The sequence below is a fragment of the Carassius auratus genome, chromosome 18 (genome assembly GCF_003368295.1).
Source record: "Carassius auratus strain Wakin chromosome 18, ASM336829v1, whole genome shotgun sequence".
In the NCBI taxonomy this organism is placed as follows: Eukaryota; Metazoa; Chordata; class Actinopteri; order Cypriniformes; family Cyprinidae; genus Carassius; species Carassius auratus.
Window position 1 is genome coordinate 24413555 of NC_039260.1, and position 15856 is coordinate 24429410.

General features: G+C 41.7%; 1 protein-coding gene across 2 annotated transcripts; it reads left to right on the top strand.

The window, feature by feature from the left end:
* The first annotated feature begins 8725 nt into the window (after positions 1-8725).
* On the top strand, positions 8726-15163 carry LOC113118736 (uncharacterized). Of its 2 annotated transcripts, XM_026288145.1 has the most exons (3): positions 8726-13724; positions 14021-14135; positions 14514-15163. In XM_026288145.1, the coding sequence occupies exons 1-3, from the start codon at positions 13561-13563 to the stop codon at positions 15003-15005; spliced, it is 771 nt and encodes a 256-aa protein (XP_026143930.1). In that variant the 5' UTR covers positions 8726-13560; the 3' UTR covers positions 15006-15163. The 2 variants fall into 2 exon arrangements, 1 of the variants encoding a protein (XP_026143930.1); XR_003294361.1 differs by having other exon boundaries at positions 12584-14135.
* Positions 15164-15856: the final 693 nt, after the last annotated feature.

Genomic DNA, 15856 nt, shown 5'->3' on the forward strand with positions numbered 1-15856 from the left:
AGAATATTTCATCAAGCACGGTGAGTAATGGCTTCTCCTGCTATCGTTATTTGCAGCTCTTGCCACGTGTACAGTTTATCTATCTCTGTCGCTGATGAGGGATTCACATGTGATAAATGCAGGGAAATAGTTAGGCTGACAGAGAAGATTTCAGAATTAGAGACACAAATCCAAACTTTAATTGAGGACAGTAAGAATGTTAGGGCTCTAGATACAGCTTTGGATGCGTCTAGCTCAGGGATTCCTGTACATTGTCCGGTTCCAGCAGAGCCCCTGCAGCAGGGCAACTGGGTGACGGTGAGGCAGCGTAGTCGTGGGTCAAAACACAGATAATTTTAAACATAAATACAGTAAGATTGTTATTCATGACAGCGCTGATGATGTTCGACTTCGCCAGTCGGAGATCACTAAAAATAACTTTAAAGAGGTGTGTGAACTTGCAAGCACGATGTCAGACACTGTAATATGCTCTGGTCCCCTCCCTGCTTACCGTGGTGATGAGATGCATAGCAGATTGTCATCACTCAATGGCTGGATGTCTAAGTGGTGCCCACAGAATAACATAGGTTTCATAGACAATTGGACGAGCTTTTGGGGCAGACCTGACCTGTTTAAAAGAGATGGTCTTCATCCCTCCTGGGGTGGTGCTGCTCTTCTCTCTAGAAATATGGCACATAGTCTTAGTGTTTATACTTGACTAACTGGGGCCCAGGTCAGGAAGCAGACAGACTGGCTAAACCGACCGTCTGCTAGCTGCCTCCCGTCACAGAGGTCAGTTAATTCTCAGCACATAGAGACTCTTTCACCTAGATATCACACTATAGAGACTGTGTCTGTTCCCCGAACTAGAAAATACAAAAAACGTCCAAACCAAGTTAAGGCTAACAATTTAATTGAGGTTCAACAAATAAAAAACAAATGCAATATGGATAAACAAATGATAAAGATTGGCTTTTTGAATATCAGATCCATCTCTACGAAAACACTTTTTGTAAATAATATGATAACTGATCATAATATAGATGTGCTCTGTTTGACAGAAACTTGGCTAAAACCTGATGATTACATTATTTTAAATGAGTCCACCCCCCAAGATTATTGTTATAAACACGAGCCGCGTCTAAAAGGCAAAGGGGGAGGTGTTGCTTCAATTTATAATAACGTTTTCAGGATTTCTCAGAGGGCAGGCTTCAAGTATAACTCGTTTGAAGTAATGGTGCTTCATATAACATTATCCAGAGAAACCAATGTTAATGATAAATCCCCTGTTATGTTTGTACTGGCTACTGTATACAGGCCACCAGGGCACCATACAGACTTTATTAAAGAGTTTGGTGATTTTACATCCTAGTTAGTTCTGGCTGCAGATAAAGTTTTAATAGTTGGTGATTTTAATATCCATGTCGATAATGAAAAAGATGCATTGGGATAAGCATTTATAGACATTCTGAACTCTATTGGTGTTAGACAACACGTTTCAGGACCTACTCATTGTCGAAATCATACTCTAGATTTAATACTGTCACATGGAATTGATGTTGATAGTGTTGAAATTATTCAGCCAAGTGATATCTCAGATCATTATTTAGTTCTGTGCAAACTTCATATAGCCAAAATTGTAAATTCTACTTCTTGTTACAAGTATTGAAGAACCATCACTTCTACCACAAAAGACTGCTTTTTAAGTTATCTTCCTGATGTATCCAAATTCCTTAGCATACCCAAAACCTCAGAACAACTTGATGATGTAACAGAAACTATGGACTCTCTCTTTTCTAGCACTTTAAATACAGTTGCTCCTTTACGCTTAAGGAAGGTTAAGGAAAACAGTTTGACACCATGGTATAATGAGCATACTCGCACCCTAAAGAGAGCAGCCCGAAAAATGGAGCGCATCTGGAGGAAAACAAAACTAGAGGTATTTCGTATTGCTTGGTGGGAAAGTAACCTATCCTACAGAAAAGAATTAAAAACTGCTAGATCCAATTACTTTTCTTCACTTTGGATCACTCAGCAGCAGTCCAGTCCTTTTTGAAGCGAGACACTTCTGACGGTGTCTGTTGTTCAAGAATGGCTTGACTCAAGGAAAGCGACAGGTGAAACCCATGTTTTGCATACGTCTGTGTGTAGTGGCTCTTGAAGCACCGACTCCAGCTGCAGTCCACTCTTTGTGAATCTCTCCCACATTTTTGAATGGATTTTGTTTCACAATCCTCTCCAGGGTGCAGTTATCCCTATTGCTTGTACACTTTTTGTCTACCACACTTTTCCTTCCCTTTCGCCTCTCTGTTAATGTGTTTGGACACAGAGCTCTGTGAACAGCCAGCCTCTTTTGCAATGACCTTTTATGTCTTGCCTTCCTTGTGCAATGTGACAATGGTTGTCTTTTGGACAACTGTCAGGTCAGCAGTCTTCCCCATGATTGTGTAGCCTACAGGACTAGACTGAGAGACCATTTAAAGGCCTTTGCAGGTGTTTTGAATTAATTAACTGATTAGAGTGTGGCACCAGGTGTATTCAATATTGAACCTTTTCACAATATTCTAATTTTCTGAGATACTGAATTTAGGATTTCCCCTTAGTTGTGAGTTACAATAATTAAAATTAAAAGAAATAAACATTTGAAATATATCAGTCTGTGTATAATGAATGAATACAATAAACAAGTTTTACGTTTTGAATGGATTAGTGAAAGAAATCAACTTTAAGATGATATTCTAATTATATGACCATCACCTGTATATATAGAATTCTGTATATATGGGTTAAGGTAAGATGCAAGTCTTGATTGTCTTCAAGGAGTCAAAGGGTGTGGAGGTTTGATGGTAAACGTAAGCCAATAATTGTAGATGACAGTCATCAAACATATATACTTCCCGTCAAAAGCAGTCCATAGCAACAATCAAATCATGAACCTCGTGGAAGTATTTAAGCGGGATACTCCCAACCAGGACCACAGAGTTGCTACATATTCATTTAGCAGATACAGAAAAGTCCTTCTACAAAACACAAAATGCCTCCTGTTATTTATCTGCATCAAATCCCCTATAATCAATAAGTACAAATATAATATTTTACCACTTAAAACTTAAGCATTAACATGAATGTTTTACTTTACAGGCTGTTTACCAACAGGACTTTGTTTGACCAAGGAGGTCAGCCATGATAATTTATTCTACTGCTCACCTGTCTCTTTATCTAAAAACAGTTGTCTCACTAATACCCCTAATGGTGAGGAGTGTAAATGTGGGCTAAGTAACTGCCAGGTGTCTGTTACATATCCCTCCCCTCAGAAGAAAGCCTGACATACCCATGACACAGTTTTAAGTTCTGTACATGAAAAGTGTCAACATGTTTAGAGTCATCAAGTAATGAAACAACATAGTTCACAGGCCCTAAACATTTCTCAATTTTGGCAGAATCCTTCCATTTGGCAGACAATTTAGCCATAAATCCATTATATGCCTTGGATCAGGACGAGCTCTACATTTCCTACTTTGAAGTTTGTCTGTTTCCTTTTCTGATCATAGTAGCGTTTTTGTTTGGTTTGAGCCCATTCCACATTCTCCTTTAACGAACGGATCAAGCTTTGCTGTCTGTCTATTATCGCATAAGTAGGACTATCACAATCAGGGGGCGATGAAGAGCTCTTTCCAAAGGTCCCTTTAATTTCTGTCCTAATGCAATCTCTGAAGGCGCGTACCCAGTACTTTCATGCCAAGCTATCTTGATGGCGAATCTAAATTCGGCCAACCACCTATCCCATTTTCAGTGGTGATTCTCCACATACGAAGCCATCATTGTTTTAAGTGTATGATTGACGCGTTCTGTCAGGTTTGTTTGTGCATGGTAAGCCATAGTTAACTTTTGAGTTACTCCCCATTGTTTACAGATTACATTGATTAGCTGTGAAGTGAACTGTGCTCCGCAGTCTGACACGAGATATGCAGGTGTTCCCCATCTTGTGAATACTTCTTCCACTAAGATCCGTGCTATTTGTGGTGCTTTAGCAACTCGTAAAGGAAATAATTCTACCCACTTGGAACAGTAATCAACCACCACTAGTAAGCGTTCATTCTGTTTGCTGCTCTTAGGAAAGGGTCAACCTGGTTCAACAACTGGAGTTGATTGTAAAAGCCCTGACAGCTTTGATAGAGATGGTTTGTACTTCTGACAAAATGGAAAATTCTTACAATACTTCCATACATCAGCATGTGTTGTTGGCCATTAGGCAACTTCCATGAGCCTAAGAAGTGTCTTCATTTGCCCCAGGTGATCACTTAGTGGATTATCATGTGCGTACTGTAAGAATGTTTCTTGAGGTTTGTAGGTATGATTAATTGCAGCTTTTTTCCCACACAGACCACCAGGGACACTACGGAACAACAATCGGTTTTCATGAACATAATGCACTCACGTGGGATCACAGCTCATTTTTGAATCAGCTCTCTTGCTTAGCTCTTGAATCTCAGAGTCGTCATGCTGTGCAGAAGAATGCTGAGATAGATCTACTGGCAAGTTTTCTGAATTTACATTAGATTTAATGGCTTTGACTACTGTTACCATACCTGGTGTTGAAATGGATTCCAAACTTTGGGATGATACATCTGAGACAACATTACACTGTCCCTTCTTGTATTTAACAGTGAAGTCAAACCCTTGCAAGCGGATGATCCATCAAGTCAATCTTGAAGATAGCTTGCATCAGTTTGTATTCTGAACAGTTTGGCTTTGGTCAAATCAGGTGGAACTAACACGGGCATTGCTTAGGTCATGTTTGATGGTATCAAAAGCTTTTTGGCATTCCTTTGTCCAAGACCATGTGGCTTTCTTTTATTTAAGGCATGGAGTGGAGCAGCCTTATCCGAGAAATTAGGTATAAACCTATGGTACCATCATGCCAATCCTAAAAAACGCTGCACCTCTTTGAGGGACTGAGGTACAGGAAACTCACAAACTGCAGACACTTTGGATGAATCCATCTTAATTCCTTCACCAGAAAAAAAGATGTCCTTAGAATGTAAGAAATTAAAAAAAAAGGTACATTCCTGAAGTTTTAGAGTGAGGCCTGCATTACGGAGACAACTGAACACTTGATCGAGCTGTTCTAAGTGTTTTTCTTCATTTTCGGAGTACACTACTACATCATCGTTGTAGATCAGGCAACAATTTCCTTCAGTTCTTGAAATACATGCTCCATCATTCTTTGAAAAGACGCAGCAGCTTGTTTCAGGCCGAAAGGAAGAAGCAAAAATTCAAAAAGACCTGCAGATGTAACTAAAGCAGTCTTCTGTATGCTGTCTGGTTCCATATCCATTTGCCAATAGCCGGTTTTAAAATCAATTGTACTGAACACTGTCACTCCATGTCATGATTCCAAAATGTCCTGAATTTGGGGCACAGGGTAAGCATCTAGGTAAGTCTTTGAATTTAAACCCCGGTAGTCCACGCATAACCTTGATCCTCCATTCTTTTTAGGCACTACTACTACTGGTGAAGCCCACAGGGAAGTTGATGGATGGATTATTTTCTTGTCTAATAGCTCTTTGATTTCTGCTTTTATAAACTGTTGTTTTTCTATTGACACTCTATATGATCTTTTTCTGACTGGAACTTCATTGGTAGTGATAATTCGATGTTTGACTACGATTGACCAATCTCATTAGTGCACACTGTTTGCCATTTCAACATTAGCTCTTTCAGCGACTCTTTGTTCCATTGCTCAGTGTCAGTTTTTTTTTTGGACTAACTAATATATTGACTGTAGAGTATCATCTGAAACTCTAAGAGAAGATAATGCAAGGTAGAAATGTACTAATGAACCAGATACCTGAGGCAGGAAAGGGAAATTTAAATCTTCATCTGCATCTTTCAATCAGTCGATATTGAGATCTTCTGAAATCTAGAATGATCCCTGAGGACAACATAAAATCCATTACAAGAATGATAGGTACCATCAAATCTGCATCTCTCATAATTTAGAAGGTCAGGTGGTAACACTTTAGAATAAGGTTCCATAAGTTAATGTTAGTTAATGTATTAATTAACATGAACAAACAATGAATAATACATTTATTACTGTATTTATTCATCTTCGTTAATGTTAGTTAATGAAAATACGGTTATTCATTGTTAGTTCATGGTAATTCACAGTGCATTAACTAATGTTAACAAGCACAACATTTGATTTAAATAATGCATTAGTAAATGTTGAAATTAACATGAACTAAGACTTATAAATGCTGTAGAAGGATTGTTCTTGCTTAGTTCATGTTAATGAAAGTAGTTAACTAACATTAAATAATGGAACCTTATTCTAAAGTGTTACCGGTCAGGTCCATTGTTCACCCATGGAATTCACAATGCAGTACCCCGAGACTCAGCCTGAGCTCTGAGTTCAATCCTTCATTGTGCTACTGCCTATAGAGGGAGGATAAGAGAAAGACAGGAGGAGATGGGGAGGTGGGAGGTGCAGTGAGAGCCGTGAATATGCTTATAGAGGCTCGTGATGATGACTGAATGATTAGGTTCCTCCTGTTTGGAGCTTGATTTTGACCCAGTGCATTGAACACCTTGGGTCTTTGAAATCTTGATGTATACTTTCTTGAGTTCAGCATGAACCAGCAATGAGGACTGATGATGGATTCCTGTTGTGTCAAGCAAGTTGAGGCACAAAACCTCTGATTCCTGCCATCATACACATAATACAGCAAATCTTTAGAAGTCTTCTGTAATCGTGCAGATCAACGGTGAGCTTCAGATCAGAAGAAATACAATATATAAAGGTACCTGGACTTTATTAGTCAGTCAGTAATCTTCATGTCTGTGATCATCTAAAGATGTTCCAGCTGTATTAATATGTCCTGTCACACATCACTAAATTAATATTCACTCTCAGTTCTGTTGATCCAAACATAAAGATGCATCGTTTTCAGTTGTAAACCTTATTAGCTGATCTGTTGTTCAGGCATGTGAACCACAAACTGCATAACATAAGCTTCAAGTCTTCATGAAAATGTTCTTGCATTTTTTGTCAAATGTGAACTCCCAACTTTTCCTTGAGTCCATTGCAACTCTTCAGTTTGATGTTACACTCCACAAACATTACTTCTGTTTCAAAACAAGTTGAACATGTAACTTAACATTTAGTCTTATTCTAAGATGGTGTTTTTCTTTAGCTACAGTACTGTGACGAGTGGGGCAGGGCCGAGGGACGTGGGAACGAGTGAGGCCGGTGGAGTGATTTGAGATGAGCGACACCTGCAACACTCACCGGTCTCGAGTCCCACGGAGGAGATGGAAGGATATAAAACAGGAGCGACAACAGTGAAGGACGAGAGAGGAACAGGCCTGGGCTTTATTTTATGTTTTGGTTTTTATTTGTGCGCATCAGTCGTCCGTGAGCGGCTGATGCGCTGTTTTGTGTTTATTTTGAATTATTAAAGTTTCAGTTTGATTGTCTGCCGGTTCCCGCCTCCTTCTTCCGGATGAATATGAAGGTTTTATTATTACAGTGGCCGCCCGCGATGTGGAGGGGCGGCTGCCATCCGTGAGGGAGCAGAGGAGTGTCGTGCCTTCCGCCGAGGGCCGTCCAGTGCCACTGCCAGGCACCGCGGAGGAGATCACCCAGCTGGTGGAGGGCCAATAGATAGTGCCAGTGATAGAAACAGCAGGCAAAAAAGTGGAGCGGACTGAATCCAGAAGAGCTACTGAAACAGAAGCAGCTTCAGACAGACAGGATTGAAGACGACATAAAGGATGAATGCAGGAGGATGAAGGCATCTGTCCATGTGAAGTTACTGTGGATCTGATGTTTTAGATTGTCTGCAGTGTTTGATTTCTCAGGTCCATTTCATGATGTTTTACAGCAGTGTGATTGATTCGATTACAGATGCTCCTGCTGAGATATTTTCTTTCTTAACAGACAGCGCTCCAGTCTGTTGATGACTTGCAAGATTACACTCTTCATTCATCTTTCTTGATTAGGAATCATATTGAATATTGTTATTGCAGTAAAAGAGGATTTTTAACATTCAGGTGTTTCATATAATCCACTGCTATATGTAATCAACTCGAGTCTCAACTAGAGATTTATGAATCAGAGAGAAATATTGCCTCATATCATGACTCTTAGATTAAAGCGAGTGTCACACTACAGCATTCACACTGCTGCCATAAGATCGTGTGGGTGTTTTATTGCAGAGGAAGAGAAATCAGGATGAATTATTGATCAGTGAAGCTGTAATGGAAGAAAGAGAGAGGCTTATTGTATGGAGCCAAATCATCATTTAAGTGTCTGGGGGAATGTGTATGTGTGTGTGTGTGTGCTATTTATGAATGTGTTTGTGTGTAAGTATATATGTGACCCTGGACCACAAAAACAGTCACAAGTGTCAATTTCTGAAAGTGAGAATTATGTTAACAAATAACTAACACATTTTGTAAGGATAGAATAATATTTGGCTGAGATACAACTGTTGAAAAATCTGGAATCTGAGGGTGCAAAAACATCAAAATATCGAGAAAAGTCACCTTTAAAGTTGTCCAAATGAAGATCTTTGCAATGTATTTTAAAAATCTAAAATTAAGTTTAAATATGTTTACGGTAGGAAATTTGCATCTTCATGTAGTTTTATAACAAAGTTCGGGAGAAGCAGTCGCAGTTCATTAACCTGATTAACACAAGTGGAGACCAATCTGTAATCAACTCATGACAAGGCATAAATAACAGCAGAACCTACCTCTGTTCATTGACAGTTTTCAGCAGTCAACAGCTCTTCAGCTCTCCTCTCTGCAAACCATGTCGAAAAAACCAAGCTCTTCATCTGATGAAGAAGTGAACATCGCCAGGGATGCACCTTAGCATTCCGAAGGCCACACGACCATCCTTCCTACGCCGGACGTCGCACCTGAGCCCCAGGCTTCTCCTCGCGGCCGCACACCAGCCCGATCAGACCTGCGCTCACCAAGACGCCGAGGCCAGCCTTCACCACCCCTGGCAAGACTGCCATCTTCTCCAGCATCCTCCTACCACTCGGCCACCCTGACGATCCCACCTATCGGGAAATGGACCGTAGCTGGATTAAGGAAAGCGCTGAAGAATGCAGACATACAGGCTTCAAGGAAAATGCACAAAGCGGAGCTGTACGATCTGTATGTCTCGTTACAAGCAACACCTAAGACGACCCACAGACCAAGCAAATCCCGCACTGCCCGAAACTCACCGGTCCAGTCACCACCGTCGGGTTCCCACACAAGATCCGGCTTGCTTCATCAATCGACCCGGAGGAACAAGCCTTCAGCGAGCCTGGGCCGCCCCCTCAGTCCGCCAGGGCAGGTTCACTTCCTGAGGAGGCCCAGCCCTCCACCACCGCTTACACCGCAGCAGCGCAGTATGCCGCCGGGCCCAGCAGCCCCCCCACAGCTACTCGCTCAGGCACTCCCGCCGTTTATAACCCTTTTCCCTTTCAGTGGCCTCCAGCTCCTCTCGCAGACGCTAGCGCGAAGCTACTGACGTGGGCCCGCCCCTGCCAGCAGCTCATGCCTATAATCCTTCCTATCACCCTTCCTTTCCTCCACATCATCCAAATAACTTTTCTCTTCAAAGCTCAACAGGTCATCAAAGCGCGAGGCCTCCGATGACAGTTACAGACCCGGCGCATACCCTCCCCAGGTATTCACTCCAAACTAAAAACCAATACTCTCTTTCCACAGCAATACAGATGCCCATTCTGTCCAATGCTGTCGAAATGGAGCCACCTCCCATGTCACAAAACATCCTGGCACAGATCCTCGCAGGTATGGACGTAGATCTTTCATCTCTACTCTCTCTGCTACCCGCATACCAATCAGCCAGGCAAATAGACTGCGGGGACTTCTCAGTCACTTTAAAAAAATCCAACCACCCACTCATCCCGCCTACTGTCATTTCCTGAATTCACCATCGCTTTCGCTAGATACACAGAAATTATCTGTTCAGCTTTCCCCCCACAGGCGGCACGAACTGAATGATTATTTGGCTATAATAGCAGAGCTCGCGCTGTCCTATGGGAGAAGGCATTTCTACACCTATCACAAACTCTTTTCAGCTAAGAGTGCAGTATGAGTCGCCCAGTGGAACCAGTGCACATACTGGGGGGCTCTCGACCAGTATCTCCACAGCAGAGTATTTCTGGGCTGTAAAAACATTTCCTGTGCAGTCGGCAGGTCAGTGGCACACTCAACCATGTTGTGCCCCCAAGTTAATCCTTCTGTTCCACCCTACTCAGTAACCAGCCCAGTGATATCCACCAGCTATGTGCCACGTCCTGCAACAGCCTTAGCTAATCAAAGATTTAAAACCCCTCCTTTGAAGGAATCAGGCAGCCCTGCAACCAGTTTAACACTGGTAAATGCACCAAATCGCGCTGCCGGTACCTACATGTTTGTAGTTTCTGCGGCAGCGCTCATGCCAGCTTCGTGTGCCCAGTGTACAAATCTGCTAATAAAAATGCAAAAAATTACTTATCGACTCCTGTAAATATTTCACGCATGCACGCTGAACTAGCTCATCATCCGGACCCCGAATTTACCAAATACCTGCTGACAGGCCTTGAAAACGGCTTTAAACCTGGCGCAGAATGCCCGCTCTCACAGAACACTATCTGTAATAATCTTCAGTCCGCCCTAACAGAACCTTAAGTCGTCGACAATCTGATTAAAAAAGAAGTTGAATCTGGTTTCATGATCGGCCCTTTCGACACTCCCCAATTCAACACGTTTTGTATCAGCCCCATCGGAGTGGCTACAAGAAAATTTTCGAGTAAAAAACATCTTATAATCGACTTATCGGCCCCGCATAATTCCCCGTTTCCAAGCATTAACAGCTTAATTCCTCTCGATGAAAGACATAGATCAAGCAATCGACATGGTTAAAATCGCAGGTCGGGGTGCTTGGCTCGCAAAAATCGACCTTCAAAATTATGCCTATCCATCCAGATTAATGGCATCTTTTTGGAGTGCGCTGGCGTGGGAAATACTACTTCGCCGTACGCCTAACCTTCGGAGGCAAAAGCAGCCCAAAAATTTTCGACATGCTATCAGAAGCAGTTTGCTGGATCTTGTCAAATAATTACGCCCCCCCGAAGCCATACACGCCGCCCCCTCGGTTGGTTTCGGAGGATTTTACCAAGGTCGCTGGTTCGCGTCTCCTTGGCCACCACTTTTACAGGACATACCTCTATCCTCTGCGTTATTTGAGATCTACCCCATAGTAGTAGCAGCCTTTCTGTGGGGAAAAGAATGGACCACTAGCAGCATTCTGGTGCATTGTGACAATGATGCAACAGTGCATTGCATTAATAAAGGCCGCTCTCATTCACAGGCTATAATGCCTCTTTTAAGACGCCTCACCTGGATCTCAGTGTGCGACCAATTCATCTTAGTCGCCAAACACGTTCCGGGCTCAGAAAATCAAATCGCTGACTCTCTCTCTCGCTTTCTGTTTTAGAAATTCAGGATGCTGGCTCCAGGGGCGGACAATTTCCCAATGCCCGTTCCTCCATATTCAGAACTGATATTACCGTAACACATCCGCTAAAACCCCTCCTCGACACATCACTCGACACAATCCTCCAAGCAGTTTCCCCCAGAACCCTCCAAACCTACGTGACCCCGTGGAGATTTTTAAATCATTCCACGTATCCTATAATTTACCATTCCCAGACTTTTCTCTCCTCACAATCACTTCATTCATATCCTACCTTAACAGCATCAAGAGCCTGCAAGTCGGCTCTATCAAAGGGTATCTGAGTGGCATTCAATTTTTCCACAAACTGATATACGGCGCCCCCTCACCTGAGATAAACAATTCACAAACCTCCCTCTTAATCAAAGGAATTCAACGATCCCAGCCAAACCGTCCCGACACCAGACAACCCATAACATTAGATATCCTCACCAGCAGCGGCTCGCCCATAGAGGGCACTGGGGCGCCGACCTCCCTGTCAGTTTTTATTTTTATTTAATTTTTTATTTAATAATAATAAGCTTTTAATAATCTCTCATTTTGAAAAATAATCTGTGTTAATGACATGCTATTAATGGTTTTACTTTAGAATGTGTTTAGAACTCTCCAGAATGATATTTGCATTCACTTCATGTTGGTGTAGTCTTCCCTGGGCTCCAGTTTGCTCAGTCCTACAGTGCTGGAATTTAAGCCAATGGATACCCTGTTGCTACGCAAGAAAGTTTATATTTTGCCAATCATCGTCGTCTAACTTTATGGTTTGGGGGTTCTGAAAATATAGCCCATGATTAGAGCAGTGCACCTGCTGCACTACGGGATATTTACCTCAGAGGAGTACGAGTGCAGTATGGAGGCGCCGATGAAGTCGAGTAGCATTAATGAAGTCGTGGGAGTTGAGCTAGCTCCAGTTAAATCTCTACACCTGTATCCATTTGAAAGAAGAACATTAGCGGAAAAACTAATTGTAAAAGAACTGGACCAGACAAGCCAGAAGTGAATATAACCCAACAGGCGCGAGAAAAGGAGAAAACCTACAAGAGATCATTTTCCCGAGGTTGGTTCAATTGAAAGCTTTGGCTTACTAGCTGTGGTTACGCCAATGCAATCTTTTGCTTCCCTTGCTTACTGTTTAAAACAAGTGCTTGTGATAGCTCGTGGACACAGACAGGGGTAACAGACCTGAAACATATGTCAGAACGCATTAAGAAACACGAACGGGCAAGAGTGCATATGGACAACTCTGTGAAGCTAGCCATGTTAGGCCGAATTAGCATAGCCACACAGCTAGATGAGGGACACCGCGTTGCGATAAGAAGGCACAACGAAGAGGTGGACAGGAATCGGCATATTTTGTCAAAGATCATTGATGCCGTGAAATTTTGTGGTGCCTTTGAACTTGCTTTGCGTGGTCACGATGAGAGTGACGCATCAGAAAACCCTGGCATCTTCCTGGGTCTAATTGATCTCATGGCCTCAATCGACCGCGAGTTGGAGGTGCATCTGGAGAACGCCACTGTGTTTAAAGGCACTTCGAAAACCGTGCAAAATGAACTGTTAGACTGCATGTTGTCAGTTCTCAGAGACCGCATTCTGGAAGAGGTGAAACAGTCGGACTATATTGCCATTCAGGCAGACGAGACAACCGACATATGCACTCATTGTCAGCTTGTGCTTGTGTTACGGTACATAGATGGCCACAACAACATTCAAGAACGCTTTTTTGAGTTTATCGCGCTTCCAAATGCGACCGCTGATACGATTTCCACTGCATTATTGGAAAGACTGAGCACCATCCTTCCTGCGGGACAAGAGGGAAAATTAATTGCCCAGGCCTATGATGGTGCCGCAGTGATGAGGGGTGCTACTGGTGGAGTGCAGCGTAAAGTGCAAGACGTCTACGGGAGTGCATACTACGTTCACTGTTATACGCATCAGTTGAACCTCATTATGCAGCAGGCAACATCCCACATCCCAAAGATCGGACAGTTTTTTTCAGATGTAGGGGGGTTTTCTACATTTTTGATGCCATATCGAAGAGAGAGGCCGGGGGTTGTATGAGAATGTTGGAAGATGAGGTTTTCTGTTTCATCCTGGCGTTATTCCACAAAATCATGCCACATGTAGACATGCTGTTTAACCATCTGCAGAAGAGGAACATAGACTCGGTCTTCATCGCAGGGATCACCCAGAGGTTCACTCACAGCATTCAGGCCATCAGGTAGGCTATGATTGTGCATATTGGCTGAAAACATGCTTATGTAGCCTAAACAATAAAAACATAAATCCACATGGCTGAGTACAATACAACCTATCATAAATATCACAATTTCGCCAACATGTTAGACTAGTGAATTTATTTGTGCTGAATCTAGATAACATTGACTAGGCCCAACACAACAATAGCACATATTTTAATACAGTTTTATTAAAATTATTTTTATATCTCCAGCAAGTTGGTTTCTGATACAGTAATTTCAGGGTGGACAGTGACTTGTGAAACTTATTTTGGATCAGAGACTCCGTTCCTTCTCTAGTTGAGGATGAGGAGTATAGGGGACCTGTACAGGAACCACCCCTGAAGAAACGGAGGGCAATGGGAGAAGAAACGCAACAGCATCTGGCAATAGAGGTAAGCAAATTCTATTTCTGTATTCTATTAGCCTATATGTGTTCATGTTTGTTTGAACATTTTTGTATTTTGAATTGTCATTATTAGACATATCTATCTACTGGAGAATGCAGAAATTATAAAAAAAAAATCACATTTGTGCTTTTATTAATTATTGTGTATATGGTGTGTATGTGTGAGAATGACACAGACAGCCAATAAAGCTTAGAGAAAGAGCGAGTGTGTGTGTGTGTGTGTGTGTGAGACAGAGAGAGACTGAGTGGATAAGAGAATGACGGCTAGTGTGTGTATTATAATTAATAAAACTTACTTGCTCATAACAAAATTGTATCTTAATGTTTTGTGCTTACTTTTCTACAATTATGTATCGTTGCATAGGTATGTGATACCATTATGAGCCATGCCAAGGAGAGGTTTTCTTTCACCAATCATCTCATCAGTGCCACTCTGTTGCAAGGAGACTTGTTTCCACAACACAGCAGAAAGTTCCCGGATTCAGCACTAGGAACCACGGTGGATGCCTATCCCATGTTGGACAAAGCCAGACTTAAAACAGAACTGTCCCTGATCTATGAAAATGAGGACTTCCAGGGTTGCAGTGGTGCACTGGCTCTCTTTCAGGTTGTAATGGAAAATAACCTTCAAGACACATTCACCGAAACTGTAAGTCTTCTCAAGATCCTCATCACCACACCAATGACAACAGCAGAATCAGAGAGGTGCTTCTCTACTTTAAAGAGGATACAGACTTTCCTTAGGAACACGATGGCACAAGATCGCCTCACACGGGACATTCCAGATTTCAACACAAGGGTCATTGAGAGATTTGCCACTCAGAAAGACAGACGAGCAAAGTTCCTGTACAAATAAGAGTTCTCCATCCCCTTCACTCTCACTCACACATTCACTCCATCTACCTCTCTCATACACAAATCTAACTGTCACAGACACCATGTGTTAGTTTCCCTCTACTCTCTCTCTCTCTCTCTCTCTTTCTCTCTCTCTCACCCTCCCATCTCTCTCCAACAGATTACAAGCAATATTATTGATTACATTAAAAAAAATTACATTTAGTCATTAAATTAATTCCTTAAAAGTTAACCATTTAAAATGAGTAAAATGTACACATTTTTTTAAACAAATATCTGAATTAAAAAATCTTTCTTTTTTATTGCCAACATTGAAGACACCTGATGTTAACGAGCAGAGTTAACTAACTTCTGAGTTTATCTTTAGTAATTATAGCAGCACTGGCCTAGTACACATTTCCCATTAAAATAGTGATCTCAATATGAAATGTAACCGTATGTTTGTTTTTTTTGTTTTGAAGTTCTGAGCTGGATTACTGTGTTTCCATAATAGTTAAAATGTTGAAATCTTCTCTCTTCTCATACTTGGTGTTCTTCAAGGATGTTGTCCCACCCTTTCTTTGAGAGCCTTCTCTCTTTCTCTAGTATCAACACAGACTGTTATCCATTATCCAATTTGTATACAGTGAACTTTTAAAGATATTTAGTCTACAGCTGGGGATTGATTAAAGAACTAGTTTGTTGTATTCCCTATTATAATTTATTGTTATGCGTTTGCACTTTTTCTATCTGGACACGGAGCATAATAAACTTGCAACTTGTTCATTATCATTACCTGTGAAACTGTTGATTTCTACATGGCAGTTCAATTAATATTGTCTTTTTACACCATTGGTATTGACTGGTTTGAGT